We start from the raw sequence: 19,007 nt of genomic DNA on the forward strand, positions 1-19,007 counted from the left end.
TCCACACAGAGACAGAGAGGGGGCAGGGTTGTAGATATCCACGGCAGCGAGTTTGTTTGCACGACCACCAAATCGTAGTCTGCTTCATAAACCGAGATTATATGGCACACTGGAAACTGCTGAGAGCGAACAACATGGACGCCGAATAAAAGGCACCCATTTGTTTTGGTTCCTGTTACAATAATATGCCTCTTGTTATACACAGGACAAGGAGAGGCAGAAACACGCGAGGAGGGGTGAGGTCGTGAGAAGTGGAAGGGAAAGAGGGGGGGGGGGGAAGAAAAATAGAGGGGAGGGGAAGAGAAATAGAGGGGAGGGGAAGAGAAATAGAGGGGAGGGGAAGAGAAATAGAGGGGTGGGAAGAGAAAGAAGGGAGGAGAGTGCAAAGGTTGAGGATGCAATTTCCTGTTGAATCCCAGAATGGCCTTCGCCTTCTGGAGCTTGTGAACCGTGAGCCAGCCAGGGCTAGTCTCAAGTTAAGGCTGCAGTGATCAACCCTCACTAGAAGGATGCCCTTCTATATAGGCCATGTAGGATATATACATAGAAATTGTGTGAATGCACGTTTACCATGGTGTGCTCTGTACAGAAATACCTAGTTTGCTATCAAAACAGAAAGAACAGTGACAGGGAATGCCCTTTGCCTTCAAATGTAGAGAGTGAGAGAAGGGTCTCTTACCTTGGCTTGAGGTCACTCAGGAAGCACACGTTGGTGATCTGTGGGATCATCTCCACGAGGATCTTGGTGGGTTCTGAGACACTGGTTTCATAATCCAGCTGGGTTTTCTGGTACTGGAGCAGTTCCTGCTTGGCGTACTCCTTAAGGCGCTTGTAAAGAGTGCGCAGGCCTTGCGCAGTCCGCGCCGGACGGTCCGCCGCAATGGCATTATACTTATCTGAGACAATTTCCCAGCACTTGTTTTTCTCCACAATCACTGAGTGCTTGTTGGTGTGCTCTTCCAGAACACTGACATATGGCTTCACAAGCTTTAGCAAATCAAGCTTCTCAGAAATGGTAAAATTCGAAGACCGAGCCTTCCCCACCATGTTCAGCTCTGAATCCAGCAGCCAGCTCGACAGGAGCTCTCTCTCATGCGTTCTACAGCTTGCCTCAGCTCTTTCTCACAGACAAAAAAAGACCAGGCTTAGCTAGGCTTGTCTCGTTTAGGCCCACGCCTACAAGGGAGGGCTTATTAAAATTCCTTTAGCTTAATCTGACGCAGGCTCAGGAAATCTGCTTAAGCCAAGCCTGACCTACATACTAGGGCTGCAGCCTGAAGAACACGGAAAGAAACGAGCAAAACAGACTTCAGTGGGCAGGAAGAGCCGGCTACACGGCGTTTAACACACACAGGCTGGAGATTAGCACATTGCATTTGAAAAATGGTACAACTCAGGAAGGACTGGATGTCTTTTTTTGTGCAGTGATATCAAACGGAGAGGACAAGCTACAGACAGCACTAAATGACTGTTTCATGGGGACAAAACGCAACAACAATAATGTGATTTAATCCTCCGTTAAACTGAAAGGTCAGTGCTGCGAGGAAAACAACAAACAGCTAAGCCGGAGAGAGGCGAGCATGGCGCGCGCAGAGCTCCCTCGCCGAGCCCCATATCGCTGTTGCCGAGCTGCGGCTCTCTTACACATTTGCATAATGCTAGTCCTGCTGTCAATCAGCAGCCTGCATATCCTCCAGCTGGTTAGGTTACACCCAGGCTCGGGCTTTCAGAGCAAAGCTAAGCTTCTCCTGCATTTCCAGTCTAAGCCTGCTTCTGTAGAAATTAAGGCTCAAAACACAAACACAACTAAAGGTTTCTTTGCTAGAATACTTTTAATGTGTCCTCGCAGCAGCTTTGGCTATGTGTCTACATAAAACGTGTACTTCAAGCTCAGCAGCTGAACCGCTGCCGACTCAAACCTGCGAAGCTTTAGCAGCGAGCGTGTTCTAACAAAAGCCGGGGTTTTCATCACTGCCTTTAGGATACGAGCGGTTTCCACAGCGCACACACATAATACTTCAGACCAGTATGGACTGGCCGCTCTTCCGGGCTGAATGGGCTTTACTGTCATTCTAGAAGCTCCAAGCAGAACAAAACATACCCACATACCAGAGAACGGAGCACGAATTAATAAGCTGGAACGACTTGCAATTGGAAAGGAGTCTGCATGTATTACTGGTTGGCAACCTTGCCGCATAAGGAAGGGTGCGGTGTAAATTCGATATTGCTATGCTATTTTTATCTATGTATGCACCGTGTTACATAGCGCGCAGAGTAATGGATGGGTTTCAGAGCGCTGTGCAGGGTTGTAATAGAAGCATTTGACAATGGGAGGAGGAAGGGCATCAAAGAATCATAGGGCACCAGTTAAAAGACACATCGAGGATGGAAAAACAGCATACAAAAAATCATTTTAGTCGCAAACAGAAGAGCAGGAAGGTTACCGGGGGCGTTGACAATAAGGGCAAAAAGCAGCACTTGCAGAAACCAGCACAGGTTGACCGTAACATATTGTGGGGGCGTGGAAGGCAAGATAACTGACAATTAAATCTAAAGGTTTCAGCTGAACCCCTGCCAACCCGCAAATACCCTGTGGCACAGAAGGCATCGGATCTGGGATTAGTCCACATTTGTGGGTGTTGAGAATTTGGTGTATGAGGTGTGGAGGCTGGGTTTAATTGTTTGGTAGGACTTCAACAGGGCATAATAGTGGGTGTTGCAGAGTGTGAGACAGATGCATGCGGGTACTTACCATATATATATATTGATCTTGTTATAAATAGAATTGTCCATTGATTCAAACTCTGTAATCCATTGTTTTAAAGTATTACTGGGACGCACAGCTGTTTATCAAGAATAAGGAGCCGTCAATACATTTCTGGTACATACTGTGGCGCTGTGCACTTCAGTCAGTAGGACTTCGATAAAGCATCTACAATTATTTTGATACATTTGATAAATAGATTGATCACAGCCTTTTAGAGGTAGAGTCACGATTTGTGAAAGGGCCACGTTCCTATTCTTTTCTGAATTTTAGTTTGTTGGGTAGAGTGTTAAATAGGTTTCAGGTTTTTATAAGGACAGACCTCCCACCTACACAATGTCTTCTGAAAGGAGTTATGAATAGCAGCAGATCCTTTCTTGATATAAGGTTCCTCCTTTGGGTTCAGAGAATGAATTCTGTTTGAATAAAGTTTGTCCTGTGATTTGCATGGCCTTGAGGGTGAAGCAGTTTGAGAGATGGCCTTCTACCAACAGGTGTCCAGTGCAGGGTGCTTTGGGCTCGGGTGGGGTGGTCACATCGGTTCAGTTAGAACTTGCCTGATGCCTATAGCTCAGTAAGAACTAATCACAAAACACAGCAGTAATACAACTGAATGAGGCTCAAACCACAAATGCATTCACAACTAGGTCCAAGCAGATTCCACTGAGGCCCATAACAAGAAAAACAACAGCTAAACTGGCAAAAAGATGCTCTGGTAAGCATGTAGTCCAGGACAACATTGGAATAAAGCAACATGAAACAGTGTTCCTGTCGTAAACTTCCTTAAACATTGGCACTATAAAGGCACAACCCATTATTTCCATGCACAACCTCGCCATAATAGTAGCATACAAATGATGACCCATACCGTTTTTTGAAAAATATGTTTATTGTGGAAAACATAGGACATATTCAAGCAAATCGACTCATAGGCACTGTTAGAGGAAAGTAGCCAGAATGATCACATAGAATAGTACACAGCCATTTAGCCTACAGCCCGGAGGCCAGGCGGCGCAAGGTTGAAAATTGCCACAAGGATAAACGCAAGCGTCTACATAAAGTACAAGTGTATCGCTAGTATCTGCTGTTTTCTGTTTATTCCCCCTCCCACGTCTTCCGTTGATCCAGTCTCTCATCCGCCTTCACAGGTAGTTTCTCAATAAAAGGAAGAAAACACAGTGTAACAAATACCAACAGACCAAACTCCCCCCCCCCCCCCCCTCCCCCCCCATACTTGGCATCGTCAATAAAATACATGTCTATAGGTAGGTTACCTCCTTATGTGGAAAATTAATACGGTTTGGTGAACATTATCTGCGCCATCTTCCCTTTGCCCCGATGCCACACTCTTTGTCGCACACCCCCTCCACTTTAGCTGCCTTGATCAGAACCACCCTCTGCACACCCCTGACCCCCAGCACGGCTCTTCACCCTCACAAGCACCCCCACGCACTGATCACCCCCCGCTCTCACATGCCTTGCGTGTAAGCGGCAGCCATTTTGAGCACCATGGCCCCTCTGCCACTAGCTGATAGCCAGCGCGTCTCTCACTCTCTCTTAGCCCCGCAGGCATCCCCCGCATGCTGACAACCCCCTCACTCTCATATGCCTCGGGTCATAAACCCCTCTTCAGCGCAGCTCTGCCTCGGAATCCCATCCTGTTCCCAGCGCGACACCTCCCTTCACCCCTTTCATGGTCCCAATTCCTTTGATACAAACCCCCTTTTCCTGTGTGCCCGTTTGTCTCCCTTGTTCCCAGGCCGCCACCTGGCCCTGCGGATACTGTTTATCACACCCCCGTACAGTAGGAAGCTTCCCCCTATCAAAGGACCCTCGAGTCGATCGAACACCCTTCACCCCATGAGATCCGATCAACTCCACACATTCCGTGAATCGGCGGAATGTCCAGCTGCGCGATAATCATCACCTGTTGTGACCGTGGTGGGGATTTCAACTGTAAACGTGTGGGAACGGGCTTGAAGCGGGGATTCCTAGGATGCCTTTCCGAACATCAAAGTATTGACAAATATGTGTTTCATGTAATAAAGCAATAAACCTGTGTATAAGAGGCCAGGCCTCAGAGATGCGGTTAGAGCACCTCGTGACGATACTTGCTGTCCGAATTGATGTGTTCTCCTCCGGAGAGAATAAACCCTCGTTTCCTGCCTTTCAGTCTCCAGCGCCTGCTTCTTCATTGATTAATATTTTGTGGGTAATAGAGGCGACACCGCCGGGCAACACAAAAGGGTCTTTGGTCAATGGTTGTCTAGCCACCCTTTTACAAATTGGCGTCCCAAGCGTGGGGCCCATCAGCGACTCGTGGATCCAGTGGGAGAGGTCCTGACGACAGAGTGAACGACTGCAACGATCGGGAGGTACCCTGTCCGATAGACCCTCGTCTGACAGCCGATCATCCGAACTTCACTGGTTCCGAACAGACCTCTCTGGAGTGATCTACGGTCCTGACTGGGAACCATCAGGAGTGCCGCGAGGATTACGAAGAAAAGAGGACGATCGGGCGCTGGATTCGTTAGACAGGAAACTGTCCATGCGGTCCGGGTAAGGTCGTGTAGACACGACGAATTAAGAAATTGTTTGATTGAAAAAAATACTAGTATTACTCTTTGTTAATTTATTTGGAGTTTCGCTGTCGGCAAACGGAGAAACAACCGGCTCTCCCTTTGCAAACAGTGAAGGATAGGTAACGCACCCGTCGTACCTATCTTTCTCCCCCACTGATTAATTGCCCCCCCCCCCATTGATTAACTGTTACGGATTATTTTCTGGAGATTCTCTGTCTGCAAACAGGAAAGAATAGGTTCCCTCTTTGCAGATAGTGAAAGGGTAGGTGACACAGACCTTTTTGCGGGCCTACTTATCTCCCCATTGACCATTTTTTGATTGATATTGGTTCTTGAGGTATTCACTGCCTGCAAACAACGTAGAATAGAAATATTCTGTCTAGTCTTTGCACACAGTGATAAGATAGGTAGTGCTGACTATTGTCCCCATTGTGACCCGTCATGCCGGTCTTCTCCCCACTGATTGGTAGCTGGTTCAGCCCGGACCGTTTATTAGAGGTGGACCATCTAGCTCCACTGGAAGGCACCCCTAATAAAGAAATGTTCACAAAGTATGGATTAATTACCATAGCCTATAGTAAGCTATGGCACAAGTATACCAAAGCAAATCAAGAGAAACAGTGGCCACTGGTAGGATCCTTCGATCTTGAAAAAATAGAAACGTTAGAAATAGCCCTTCGTAGTAGCAAGACCACGCCTATTATGCTCGACAGTCTCGGTATGTGGCGCAAAGAAGCAATGCAACGAAAGGAAAGAGACGAAGTCAGAGTAGGTAAAGAAAAGCGACAGGCGACCTTCCAAGCGTCTGGTAGGCCAAAGGAAGGGGCAGCGACGACACAGTTCCAAGGATTAGACACAAAAAGGGAACAGTGTAAAGGGACGTACCGACAGGTCAACTCCGAGACACAACGACCCGAAAGTAACCCCCCGACACTACGCGCAGGACGAACAGACTTAAGGCAAAACCAATGTGCTTTTTGTAAAAGACTCGGGCACTGGAAAGCCCAATGCCCGACTCTACGGAACATAGGTAAGAGCGGAGGGCCGACAGAAATAACAGGCCGCCAGAAAGGGAAAAGGCGCGAGACAAAGACGAATCAGACTAACACGGACAAGACAGATAGAACTACAACGTTTGATTATGCCAGATGGCACAGATTTCGTCAGACCAATTTCAACGACATGTTTGAGTTCTGGGACTGATTACTCTCTGCCCCCCACCCCCACTCTGAAAAACAAAAGCAATTACAGGCCTGCGTAGACAACGCCCCGTTAGAAAAAGGACTCAAGGAAGCCAAATCTCTGTTATATAATTTAAGATTTAATTACGGTAAAGATAACACACGACCAACGATAAATAGAAAAACTAGTAAAACATTCTTTAAAGTAAAACTGTACTAATAGGAGCAATACAAAACATATTACGCTCACTCCGGAAGTTCCCAAAATGTAACGGGTCAACGGTCCCGCCCATCCGGAAGGTGAAACACACAGCACGTGTGGGGCGGGGCCTGCCGACAGCCATAGACCAAAGAGGTCGCCGGCGAGAATGTACAGGAGGCTCCACGGGCCCGGCATGAAATGGTCTTCCCATCCTCTCCTTCCTGGGGCGGCGTCCCCCGGGCCACGAGTAGGGAGGGGGCGGATGCAGATGACCCCCTCCCTCGTATCTCCTGGTCCGGCCATCGCAAATTCCTCCGCTGAACTGGTGCAGGGTGGGCTGGGAGGGAGAGGCGACGCGGACGAGCCTCTTCCACCTCCACAGGTAGGAGGTTTCCCAGCCCTGGCCCGGCGCCGAAATCCTCCAGCCGGGCGACGGATATACCTGCGCAGCACAGAACATACAATGTCCGACGGACCTATTTCCGCAGCACAGAACATACAATGTCCGACGGGCATACTTGCGCAGCATCGGACATACAATGGTCCTCCAGAGTACTCGCAGAGTCAGGGGTGTAGGGTGGTCATCATGTACACCCCTGATTCGAAGGAACGGCGTGGGGTGCACTGGGAGAGGGAGGCGACGCGAACGAGCCTCCCTCACCTCCCCGGGTAGAGGTGCCACAGCTGCACCCTAGCGCCCCGAGCCAAATGTCCTGCTCCAACGGCACAGTGTTCCATTTTTTTCGCCCCAAAGAAGTCTCTACCACTCTTGAAGACACGACGAAGGGCGACTGCTGCAGGGTCTCAAAATGGCGTCTGGGCCCCCTGGAAGGCGGGTCTAGGCCGCTGGAGTAACTTTGTCCGGTATTGCAACTCAGGCGCTTGCCTGCCTGGGCACGAGCCCCCACCTCCGACAACATCCCCACAGCTTTGAAGATTCTACCAGAGTCCTAGGAGCCCTCGGCCCCTACAGGCTTCCGGTGGGGAACAACTGCCTTGATCACTAATGAAATGACCACGACATAGCCACAAGATGGTGGTGCTCTCGTGTCAGCACCAGCTTCAGTCTGAATCATCCAAAAATATTGTGGGCTAACGAATTCGAGTAAGTTCCGGCTGAACCTCAACGTGACCCGGTAGGGAAGATTCTACCTCCCTCCCCTTTTGATTGACGGTCCACATTACCAGCCCCTCTGTTAGCACAGGTTTTTGAACTGCCGAAAGGGACTCTGGTGCAACCAACCCGGCATCGCCCAAAATGGCGCCGGTATCAATAGGAACTTACGAACACCGCGTGGTGTTCTTTAGCTAACAAGACTTGATGATCTGAGATATGTATGTGAACCTTTGTACACTTGACGAAAAAGGGAGGAGGGTTCACTTGGCGAACATTTGAAAGGATCCCGTTAAAATGTTGATTTCAATGTACGATTTATTATGATATTTATTGTAACCGATACATAACGTAGCTTATGACGCACGCCCACGGTATACATCTAGGAAATATGATTGCAATTAGTCTGACTGTGTTTCAATTTATGAAATAAATACCCTCTGATCCCTCAATTATTAATAGACATTTTTTCTTGCAAATAACTAAGTAGACATTTTTCAATGTTTTTAAAATACTGCAAAAATAGCCCCCCTACTGTATGTGCTTCAGCCATCGTCGTGTCCGGCCAAATACGATTGCACTCACATATTTACTTACTGAACGATTATGCAAAGAAAGGTTTTCCAAACTGTGAACAGGTATCGCATACTTTTGTAAATGTGGGAATTGGCGGGAGGGCTATTCTGTGCGCAACCGTTTTGCTCTCTTTTTAAGGTTATTAGAAAATGGTTGTTTGGCCCCGGATTGATGATCGAATCTAAGGTATGATATGCTGCCTCCAAATATGCAACTAGGCTCAGGAACTAACGCATGAAGAAGGACCTCGACTTCTGAGTACGGGTAAAGTGAAGCGGTGTGATAAAGGTATGATGCTCGAAGTTACTAAGGGACAGGGTTGGCCGAAGAACTGATATGCCTTAGAACATCACAGCGTTGGGAATGATTTAGGGATCCCGATAGCTAGATACATCTACAAACCAGATACCTCGCACTAGGCGCCTCTGATTTCTTTTTAGCGTTTCCCTACACACGATCTATAATGCCACCCTCGGACCCCCCCCCCCATGAACAACCCATCACACTGCCCGCCCCCCTTGACTTCAGAAACCAAGACCCTAGGGATTATATCCCGAGGAGATAAGACGAGTATGTGGTAAGTAAAGAACTTTCGTGCCCGTACATTTGATATGCTCGAATGTTGTTCCCCCTCCCTTTCTTCCTTTTTCTCCCTCTACAGGTTACATTGGAATCACGACTAGGGTATAGTAAAGATCTGGAGCCACGCCATGTCTGATACATGAAGCGGACCTACACTGCAAGATGGCACCTAAAAACACCCAACTCAATGCATGTCCTTAATGTACCCGGCCTAATGCTCTTCCGTCCCAAACTGCATGCTTTCTACATTCTAACACAAACCCAAAATGTCTCATGTTGGGTAATGCACTGAATAGCCTAAATAGTACACGGCCACTCTCCATGTCACACGTGTACTATTTAACCTATTGTTGATCTCTCTCTCTCTCTCTATCTCTCTATCTCTCTCTCTCTATCTTCTCTCTCTCTCTCTCCTCCACACTTTCACTCTTCCTAGCGACTGGCACCTAATTGGCGAACCACAACCCCTGGTGCACCACCTGATTGGCTCCAAAATACCACAAGTATTTGCACAAATTTGTCTTAAATAAAAATTACATCGATACCACGTTACTACCTCTCCTTTTCTGCTAAATATTGATGAAACCTAGATTGGCCGAAAAGAAAGGGACAGGTAAGACGACTAAGGTTCCCTAATCTGACCCATATTGAGGGAACTACTTGTCAGTGGCATCCATGATAAAAATGTCTCTGGTAAACGCGACCTTCCCCGTCCCGAAATTATCTCAATACCCAAACAGTAAAAGTGATCGAGACATCCCCGTTTTCCCAAAATGCCCCCAGTTTTGTATCAGCTGCCCTGGACGAGAGTTTGAAGAATGTCCCTTGCCCCAGTTTGCTATATTCCTAGTTGTTTCCCATTAGACCTCGCTCACCCCAAGAATGAGTTGAATAGTCATCGCAAGCCCCGAGTTTTTTAATAAAGTAGCCAGGTTGTAAGAAACTATGTAGAATTTAGAATAATGTTTGCGAAGTTAGAATTAAGTCAAAAATGAAAGAACTTGTTGCAAGTAAACCCTGTTGAAAGTAAACTGTTTAGCCGAAAGATAGGATGCATTGATATAATGAAAAATCGTTTAGCCTATGTTCATTCCTCAGAAAGATACCTATCAGACCATGGTCAATAGCACGTTGCACTTTTTCGTAAAATACAAAGCCCTGAAGAACGGCATAAGCTTCGTAGGACTCGTACTAGGAAAGTGGGTCTCTGCCAGAAGAATTGACGTGACTGTGATAAAATGCAATGAATAAGTATCAGACTTCGTTCCACGGCAATGAATGTAATACCAACAAAACGCCAAAGAAATAGTAACGAAGGAAAGCTGTAGGGAACCCAGCAAACCTATCATCAATTATTTATACGTTGGCTGCAAAAACCTCAATGTAACGGATGCTTACCCAGTTGCTTAGTGTTGGGAGAGAAATAGATTTATGTGATTACCTTCCTCTGCAGAATCTCTAAAGACTGTCTTTTCAAACTCATTAAGGGTACCACTGTCGGAGGAGAAAGAGACCGGATTTGGGAGCACGCGGCCTGACTGCAGATCGTGGAACATCAGTGATATTGGCCAAGGCGAGACCGCAGCAGTAAGGAGTCGCAGGACGAGGCACTGTTTCTGACAGAATGAAAGGAAAGGGCTGACCTGAGGCCCCTGCTTTATGATCGACATGTGCCGAAAAGTCCCCGCTCTCTGAACCTGGTTATGGACCCGCCTGTCTAAAATTTTCCGTCCCCCTGGTCTGTTCCCGATCTGGCCCTGCTCCATCCCCTCCTCCTCCGACCTACCATAAGGAACTACTCACACACCCCCCTCCCTCCACCTGAACTTTCAAAATCCTCTAAATCCTACTGTACCATCCAGAGAAGGGTATTTCCTGCATCAAAAGGGAGGGAGCTCCGACTAAGTAGACCACGAACTGTGTTAAATCTCAGAACGGTGACCTAAACACCACCAAGGGTCGCCCCAAGGAGAAGCTAAACGAAGTCTGTGGTTCTGCCCGCTACCGAGCACCTTGAAGATGATGGAAGAAACAGGAAATACCCACTACAGAGACCCAAGGACAGACAGACTCCACAACTCAAAGACAATTGCACTCTTCATCACAATCCTTTTCTGTCTCCCTCTAATGACCACACTCTGGATTATGAAAGAGAATGCACCTGCTCCAAAACCGTAACGCATTTCTCCCACGAGGTCTGGCGAAACAAAACAAAGACACACTCCTGCCCGCAGACCTCCAACGGCTCAACCCACATGGACATTCCTACTAAAGAACGAATTGTAATGCAGGTGCTCAACAGTGCCAACAGAAGACGACAAAGAATGCTGAGAACTCACTAATAATGGTCCACGACCATAAGACACTGGAAACCCTGATTATTGTTTTTACTATGCCTCATTTCTCTCCCAACCACCATTGAATTGACTATGCTCCAACCGAGTACAAAAAGAACTTACTTACGTGGTAACCTATCAGTTCCTATTCCAAATGACTATAAGCATCTATGATCTGTACCCAACGCTCTCACTACATAATTTTTGTCTGATATTGCATTACTATGACTTTCCTGCAACGAGCTTAACGATGAGCCCGCCCACTAAGATGAAAAGATTTTAAAATGTGATGTTTATGTACAGTTCCTTCACCTGGGTTATCACTTCCTTACTTATGACCACCACAGTAGACATAGATAGGAAATAGGCCAGCAAGATTCTTAGAAATGTTAAAGGGAGGACTGTGGAAAATTAATACGGTTTGGTGAACATTATCTGCGCCATCTTCCCTTTGCCCCGATGCCACACTCTTTGTCGCACACCCCCTCCACTTTAGCTGCCTTGATCAGAACCACCCTCTGCACACCCCTGACCCCCAGCACGGCTCTTCACCCGCACAAGCACCCCCACGCACTGATCACCCCCCCGCTCTCACATGCCTTGCGCGTAAGCGGCAGCCATTTTGAGCACCATGGCCCCTCTGCCCCTAGCTGATAGCCAGCGCGTCTCTCACTCTCTCTTAGCCCCGCAGGCATCCCCCGCATGCTGACAACCCCCTCACTCTCATATGCCTCGGGTCATAAACCCCTCTTCAGCGCAGCTCTGCCTCGGAATCCCATCCTGTTCCCAGCGCGACACCTCCCTTCACCCCTTTCATGGTCCCAATTCCTTTGATACAAACCCCCTTTTCCTGTGTGCCCGTTTGTCTCCCTTGTTCCCAGGACGCCACCTGGCCCTGCGGATACTGTTTATCACACCCCCGTACAGTAGGAAGCTTCCCCCTATCAAAGGACCCTCGAGTCGATCGAACACCCTTCACCCCATGAGATCCGATCAACTCCACACATTCCGTGAATCGGCGGAATGTCCAGCTGCGCGATAATCATCACCTGTTGTGACCGGGGTGGGGATTTCAACTGTAAACGTGTGGGAACGGGCTTGAAGCGGGGATTCCTAGGATGCCTTTCCGAACATCAAAGTATTGACAAATATGTGTTCCATGTAATAAAGCAATAAACCTGTGTATAAGAGGCCAGGCCTCAGAGATGCGGTTAGAGCACCTCGTGACAATACTTGCTGTCCGAATTGATGTGTTCTCCTCCGGAGAGAATAAACCCTCGTTTCCTGCCTTTCAGTCTCCAGCGCCTGCTTCTTCATTGATTAATATTTTGTGGGTAATAGAGGCGACACCGCCGGGCAACACAAAAGGGTCTTTGGTCAATGGTTGTCCAGCCACCCTTTTACACTTATGGTACATTAGGGCACAGATATCACAGTCATTAGCAAATCTCCGGGTATCAAGACAAATCCCAGAGCTATACAATACGGAACATTAGTGTGCGTCCATTAGGGCACTATGCCGAGACCGGTCCCTCCACCCCAGTTCCCGCCACAACCTCCTCAGATCCAGATTCATCAGGGGTAAACAATTCGGCACTGGTGGCATCAGAGTCATCACTGGGCAACCCCTCAGCACACATCATTCTCCATGCTAATAAGTCCTCCTGAAGCCTCTCATCAAGGCGCGTGCGCTGCATGTGCGTTTCCTCAGCCAAGGACCACTCCCGAACGGCTCTAAGCCATAGGGATTACTCGGGGGCCCTCTGCTCCATCCAAGTGATAGCCACGCGTCGCCGCACCAACACCAGTAGCAACTGCAGCAACTTGTAGGACAAGTTCCTCTTTTTGGGCTTGGGGACCAAGGCCAAGAGACAATGAAGCAGAGTCAGGGCAATGCGGAGGCTTGTAACACCTCCAATGTGCTCCACTACCTCTCTCCAGAAGCTACCGACCTGCGGGCACTCCCAAGCCAAATGTAAGAATCCAGCTCTCTCCGCCCCACACCTAGGGCAGTCGTCCCGCCTATCTGCAGAGATACGGTTCAGGGAGACCGGGGTCATGTAAGTGCGATGCACAAAATTAAAGTGGATCAATTTGAACCGTGCATTGCACGACACTTTCCGAGTCAGGAGCCCAATAAGTTTGCGCTGTCCCGACTCCAGAGCCGTTCCCTGGTCTGCCTCCCAGGCCGCCGAGGACGGCGCGACTGGCGGGGCCGAATCTAGATGCATTGCTGAGTACAATAAGGTGATCAGCCGCCTCCCCCTACCGCAGGAAAGGAGGATGTGGAGGGTGTGAGTCAACGGAGGCGCTTCTGGGAACTGGGGCCAGGTCGCCCTAGCCATCTCCTGGAGTCCCCTGTAGTGCAGGTACTGTCCCCTGGTCAGGTCAAAGGCTTCCGTAGCTCGCTCAAAGGACACGAAGGAGTCGTCTGGGTAAAGGTCTGCCAGAGTCTCACAACCACCATCCCCGGAAGGACGTATTCTCCTCCATTAGCTGCACCGGGGCCAGAATCCAAACCGGCAGCTCCCTATGAAAGGGGGCCCGCCGCAAGATCTTCTCGACAAACCCCTGCAGCATGGCGCACTACATAGGGCAGGGCCTCGTCTGCCCCCCGTTCCTTCATCAAAGCCACCTGTAATGCGGTCTTGTCCGCCCTGCCCGCCAGGAGCCGCAGCTCCCAGTTGTCCGTGCCCGCGAACCACCTCGCGGCTGGCAGTAACTGTGCTGCGTAATAGAGGTCAAACCTCTGGGCCTCTAGGTCTCCCTCCTTCCAGCTCCGGACCACAGTATGTAGGGCGACCCTACTGCGTCCGCCTGCCCAGAATAAAGATGTGAGCAGCGTATTTAGCGTACAAAATATTCGCGGGGGAACGGGCATAGCGTATTTTGGAGGACGTATAATATTCGAGGCAACATCACCATTTTAGCAACCGCTAACCGCCCCATGAGGGAAAGAGGGAGCGTATTCTCGAAGGACACAGATTGGTGCAGAGAGCGGAGCACCCGTTCAGCGTTGCGGACCAGCAGCTGTTCGTCAGACGAAGCCACCTGGATGCCCAGATATCGGAAGGCCCCTAACTCCCATCTCAGCCCCAGGCATGGGAGGCTGTCTCCCGGGTCAACAGCACAGCCCGCTAGAGGAAAGATCAGGGACTTCCCAGGGTTGATGCGCAGCCCTGAGGCCGCACCAAAGCTGTCGAGCAATCGCAGTAAAACGGGCAGCGATTCGCATGGGGAGGTCAGTTAGAACAGCGTCGCCTGCATTAAGGGAAATCACGTTTACAGTATCTCCCACTTTGATGCCCCACTGCTCCATCTCAGTACGAATGGAGACCGCCAGGGCGAACAGGAGCGGCGACAAGGGGCACCCCTGTCGAGTGCCCCTCCCCAGAAACCACTCCTTGGAGCGGGCCGACCCAAGCCGGACTCTGGCCCGGGGGGCCCCGTAGAGGATCCGGATCCAATTGCAGAACACTGGCCCCAGCCCTGCCATCTGGAGTACCTCCAACAGATACCCCCAGCTGACCGTGTCGAAGGCCTTAGCCAGGTCGATCGACACCAGGATTTGGGGATCCTCGCTACCACGCACCTCGTGGAGAATATGATTGAGTCGCCGCAAATTCATAGCGGTATTGCGACCAGGGATAAATCCACACTGGTCCTGATGGACCAAGTGTGCCATGTGTGGGGCCAGCCGGGTGGCCGGCAATCTGGTAAGGATCTTTAAGTCTGTATTGATCAGGGTGATAGGCCGGAATGCCGCATGATCGCAACTATTCCCCCCGGCTTCTAAACCATACAGACCTCCCCCTGATTCATCGTGGGCAGAAGAACGCCACACTCCAGGGCCTCATTATAGACCTGCAAAAGGAGAGGGCCCAGGATGTCTCCAAATGACTGGTAGAACTCGGGCGGGAACCCGTCTCCGCCCGGAGCCTTAGCCTGCGGAAGGGCTGCCAGCGCCACTCTGACCTCCCGGAGCATTAACCCCGCGTCCAGTTCCTCCGCCGCCTCCTCCGAAAGGGCCTCGAGAGCCAAGTCCTGGAGGTAAGGCCGATAGGAGGTCTCCGTGACCGAGGGGTCGGCAGTATACACCGCCTGCAGGTGAGAGCGGAGGACCTCGAGAATATCAGACTCCAAGTGCACCATGTCTGCAGCGGGAGCCCGCAAGTCAACTATGCACTCCGGAGCAAATTCTCGCCGGAGAATCCAGGCCAGCAGTCGACCAGACTTGTCCCCCTCACGATGGAGACGCTGCCGGTATTGGCCCAACGTATACTTATCCAGACGCGTAAGAATGTCATGAACGGACACCTGGGCCTCTCTTTCCGCCTCCCAGTCAGAGTCAACGGGATCCGGCAGAGACTGACAGCACCGGAGTCTATCCTCCGTGTCCAGCAACTCACAGAGCAAGTGCTTCCGGACCGCATAGGTCAGGCCCATGCAGGCACCACGCACCACCGCTTTCAGGGCCTCCCATTTAGTGGAGTAGGGCAACACACCATCTTCCCAATTCAAATCTATATATTCATCCAGGGCCGTCGTCACATGGTCTTTCTCCACCTGGTCTTGTAGGAGGTCCATCGGCATCCGCCAGGTACGGGGACGCGCAGCCTGATTAACCCAGTGTGCCACGCACGTCACTGGAGCATGGTCCGACAGAAAACAAGCCTGGTGGGTAACCGCCAAGGCGAGGGACGCGGCAATGTTAGCAGCAAGGACGCGATCCAGCCTACTATGGGTGCCATGCATCGGGGTATAACTAGTATAGAGAGCCGCTGAGTGGGGTGACCCATACGCCACACATCCACAACTCCTAAATTATGCATCACTTCCCCGAGTCGCGCAGTCATACGCGGCTTCATGCCAGAGCGAGGGGGGTGCCGGTCTAAATCTGGATCCAACACACAGTTAAAGTCCCCAAATCAGAGGAATGGGGCGTCTAGGTCCGAGACAATAAGTTCCTGAAGATGGGAAAAAAAAATGTCAGGGTCATCCACATTTGGTGCATAGGAATTTAAAAGCAGGAAGGCCCTACCATCTAACTTAACTCGCAGCAGCATGTACCTGCCTTCTATGTCCGCCTCAATATACTGAACGGCACAGGGGACCCCAGGCGCCACCCAGATCAGGACCCCCCTGGTATATGTGGAGAAGGAGGAATGGAATACCTGGCCCCTCATTTGTTAGACAGCTTCTGAGCAGCCTCCTCATTCATGTGGGTCTTCTGGAGAGACGCAACGGATACCCCATGGCGCCGGAGGAAGGAAAGGACCCTATGTCTTTTAGTGCAAGTGCCCAATCTGCGCACGTTCCAGGTTAAGAATTTAAAACCCATAGTCGGTGATTGCGTCCATCCGGGCCATTGTATACACAACCTGTAATCTGCACCCCGCGGGCCCGAACACCATCCAGGCCGGCAGGTCCAACCCCCATGACCAGCCACTCACTGACCTGAACCATTGTACACTTGATGCCAGCAACAACTCCCCCCTCCCAATCCTTCCCACCCCCCGAAAACCCCCAACCCCACAAACCCCCCAGAACACCTACCCCCACCCACGAGCAAGATGACAGCAAAAACAAAACTTGCTACCCTGCCTTCACCCTGCCGGTGACAGGACGTACACAGCCACCCCATTCTCCTCACACAACACACACCCACAAAACAACCAAACCGACACCACCCCCACCCTCCCAAGGTCCCCGTGGGAACCAAGTTTTACTGGACAGTCACTAGGCTTAGTTAAAGGAGCAGCCCCAGGTCAGGCTCCGCTCCATCCAGATACATCTACTCCCCACCTTACAGTCCCCCTTCAGCAAGGTGCAAGTCCTTCGCTCCATCCTGCCATCCAAGGGCAAACAGCATGGCCATAGGCATTCTCATCGAACCAGAGACATATCAAAAGGCCCCCCAGACCAGAGTCCAACAGAGCACAAGCCAGACAGTACCTCAGGACGGAGCCGTCTCTGTCAATGATGCAGACATTCCAGTCTCCACGATCACCGGGGAAGTGGAGACCGTACCCGAAAAAGTGTCCTGCAAAGTGTCCGGAACCAAAACATGCCCAGGGGCGGACGTGCTAGGGATCTCCGGCCCAGCCTCTGACGAAGGTCCCAGAAGCAGAGCACCATCCTCTCCCACCGTGACTCTAGGTCCCTCTGAGTCCTCCGATCCTGATCGGCGCAGTCGTCTACCACAACGTCTCCTCTGAGGCCGGGTCCCCCACGACTCACGGGGCCCACCACGTTCTCCTGGGGGCAGGTCATCGCCCCTTATCTCCAGCCACTCCCATACCTCCGCTGGAGATTCAAAGAAGTGCGCTCGACCCTGTGAGATCACCTTGAGCTTGGCCGGATACAACAGCATGTATTGTAGCTTCATCTCCCGGAGCTTTTGCTTGACCCCCAGGTAGGACTTCCGCTGTTCCTGCACTTGCTGGGTATAGTCAGGGTAAATGGATACGCGACTGTTCCCAATGGTGAGAATCGCCTTTTCCCTCCCCGCCCTCAATATGCAGTCCCGGTCCATATAGTTCAGGATCTTAGCGATCAGCGCCCTTGGGGGCACTCCCGGTCGTGGAGGCAGGACCAGGGCCCGATGCGCTCTCTCGATGACAAAGACATTCGACGGGCCTTGTGGACACAGCTGGGTTCGAATCCAGGTTTCCAGGAAGCGCTCTGCATTACCCGCCTCCAATCTTTCCGGCACACCCAGGACCCGAATGTTGCTTTGACGTGCTCTGCCCTCCACGTCTTCGGCTCTCCGCTCAAAGGCATGCGTCGCGGCCGGAAGGTGCGTGACAGTCTTCATGAGGGAGGCCACCTCACCCTGCAGTTGGGTAATTTTGCCCTCAGCGTCCGAGACCTTATCCGCAACTTTCCGGGGATCCGTCCGCAAAAGATTGACGTCAATCAATACAGTCTCGATCTGGCGCTCCAGCGCAGTGTGGATGATGACCCATACTTAAAGAGAATAGAACATCATCCTGCATCATCGTTATCCCTACCCAGACTACAAGGAAACCAGGCAATAATATCCATATGAAGGTTCTCGCAATAAGAGATTATCTCAGATAAAGGAAGTGGAGCACAAGGAATAGATACAGTAACATTAAAAACAGCAAGATACTGGCAGAGTTCAGTCAGGTGGAGCCAAAGGTGTTTATGGGGATCTCCAGGATCACAAGATCTCCAAAATCTACCAGTCCCTAGTTACACATAGCTTCCCTCCGCTGCAGCATCTTGGGGAGACATGGGAGGGAGATGTCGGCCCGATGGAGGAGGAAGAGTGGACAGAGGCCCTGGCCTCCCCGTGAGGGGCAACTATTGAGATGAGCTTACGGCTTATCCAGTTCAAATACCTCCATTGTGTATATTATACCAGAGTTAGGCTGGGAAGGGCAGGTTTGGTGGCTTCCCCAGTGTGTCTTCGAAGTGAGCATGAGGAGGGTACTCTGCTACATACTGTCTGGCACTGTTCCGCATTGGCGCGATTCTGGAGGGGGGGTGATGGCCTGCCTCTCTGAAGTTTTAGGTTTGGACATTCCCTGTTCACCAAAATTGGTGCTCCTCCATGTTATGGACAGAATCGGGGGCAATTGGAGATTCTTTGTAGCCAGGGGGCACCCACGTAAGCACTTTAAAATTTGGAAGCGCTGGGCGGA

The 19,007-nt window shown here is 50.6% G+C and overlaps 2 protein-coding genes across 4 annotated transcripts in view; both read right to left on the reverse strand.

Annotated features, from left to right (window-relative positions):
- The window catches only part of FSBP (fibrinogen silencer binding protein), a 36,628-nt gene extending 34,536 nt beyond the window's left edge, over positions 1-2,092 (reverse strand). The window contains exon 1 of the mRNA XM_086966008.1: positions 680-2,092. Within this exon, the coding sequence (XP_086822134.1) occupies positions 680-1,047 (368 nt within the window). The 5' untranslated portion in view covers positions 1,048-2,092. The remainder of the gene's footprint in view (positions 1-679) is intronic.
- The window catches only part of RAD54B (RAD54 homolog B), a 694,602-nt gene that overhangs the window by 492,397 nt on the left and 183,198 nt on the right, over positions 1-19,007 (reverse strand). The gene's annotated exons all lie outside the window — the stretch shown is intronic.

Source organism: Lissotriton vulgaris, chromosome 4_1 (assembly GCF_964263255.1).
Source record: "Lissotriton vulgaris chromosome 4_1, aLisVul1.2, whole genome shotgun sequence".
Taxonomy (NCBI): domain Eukaryota; kingdom Metazoa; phylum Chordata; class Amphibia; order Caudata; family Salamandridae; genus Lissotriton; species Lissotriton vulgaris.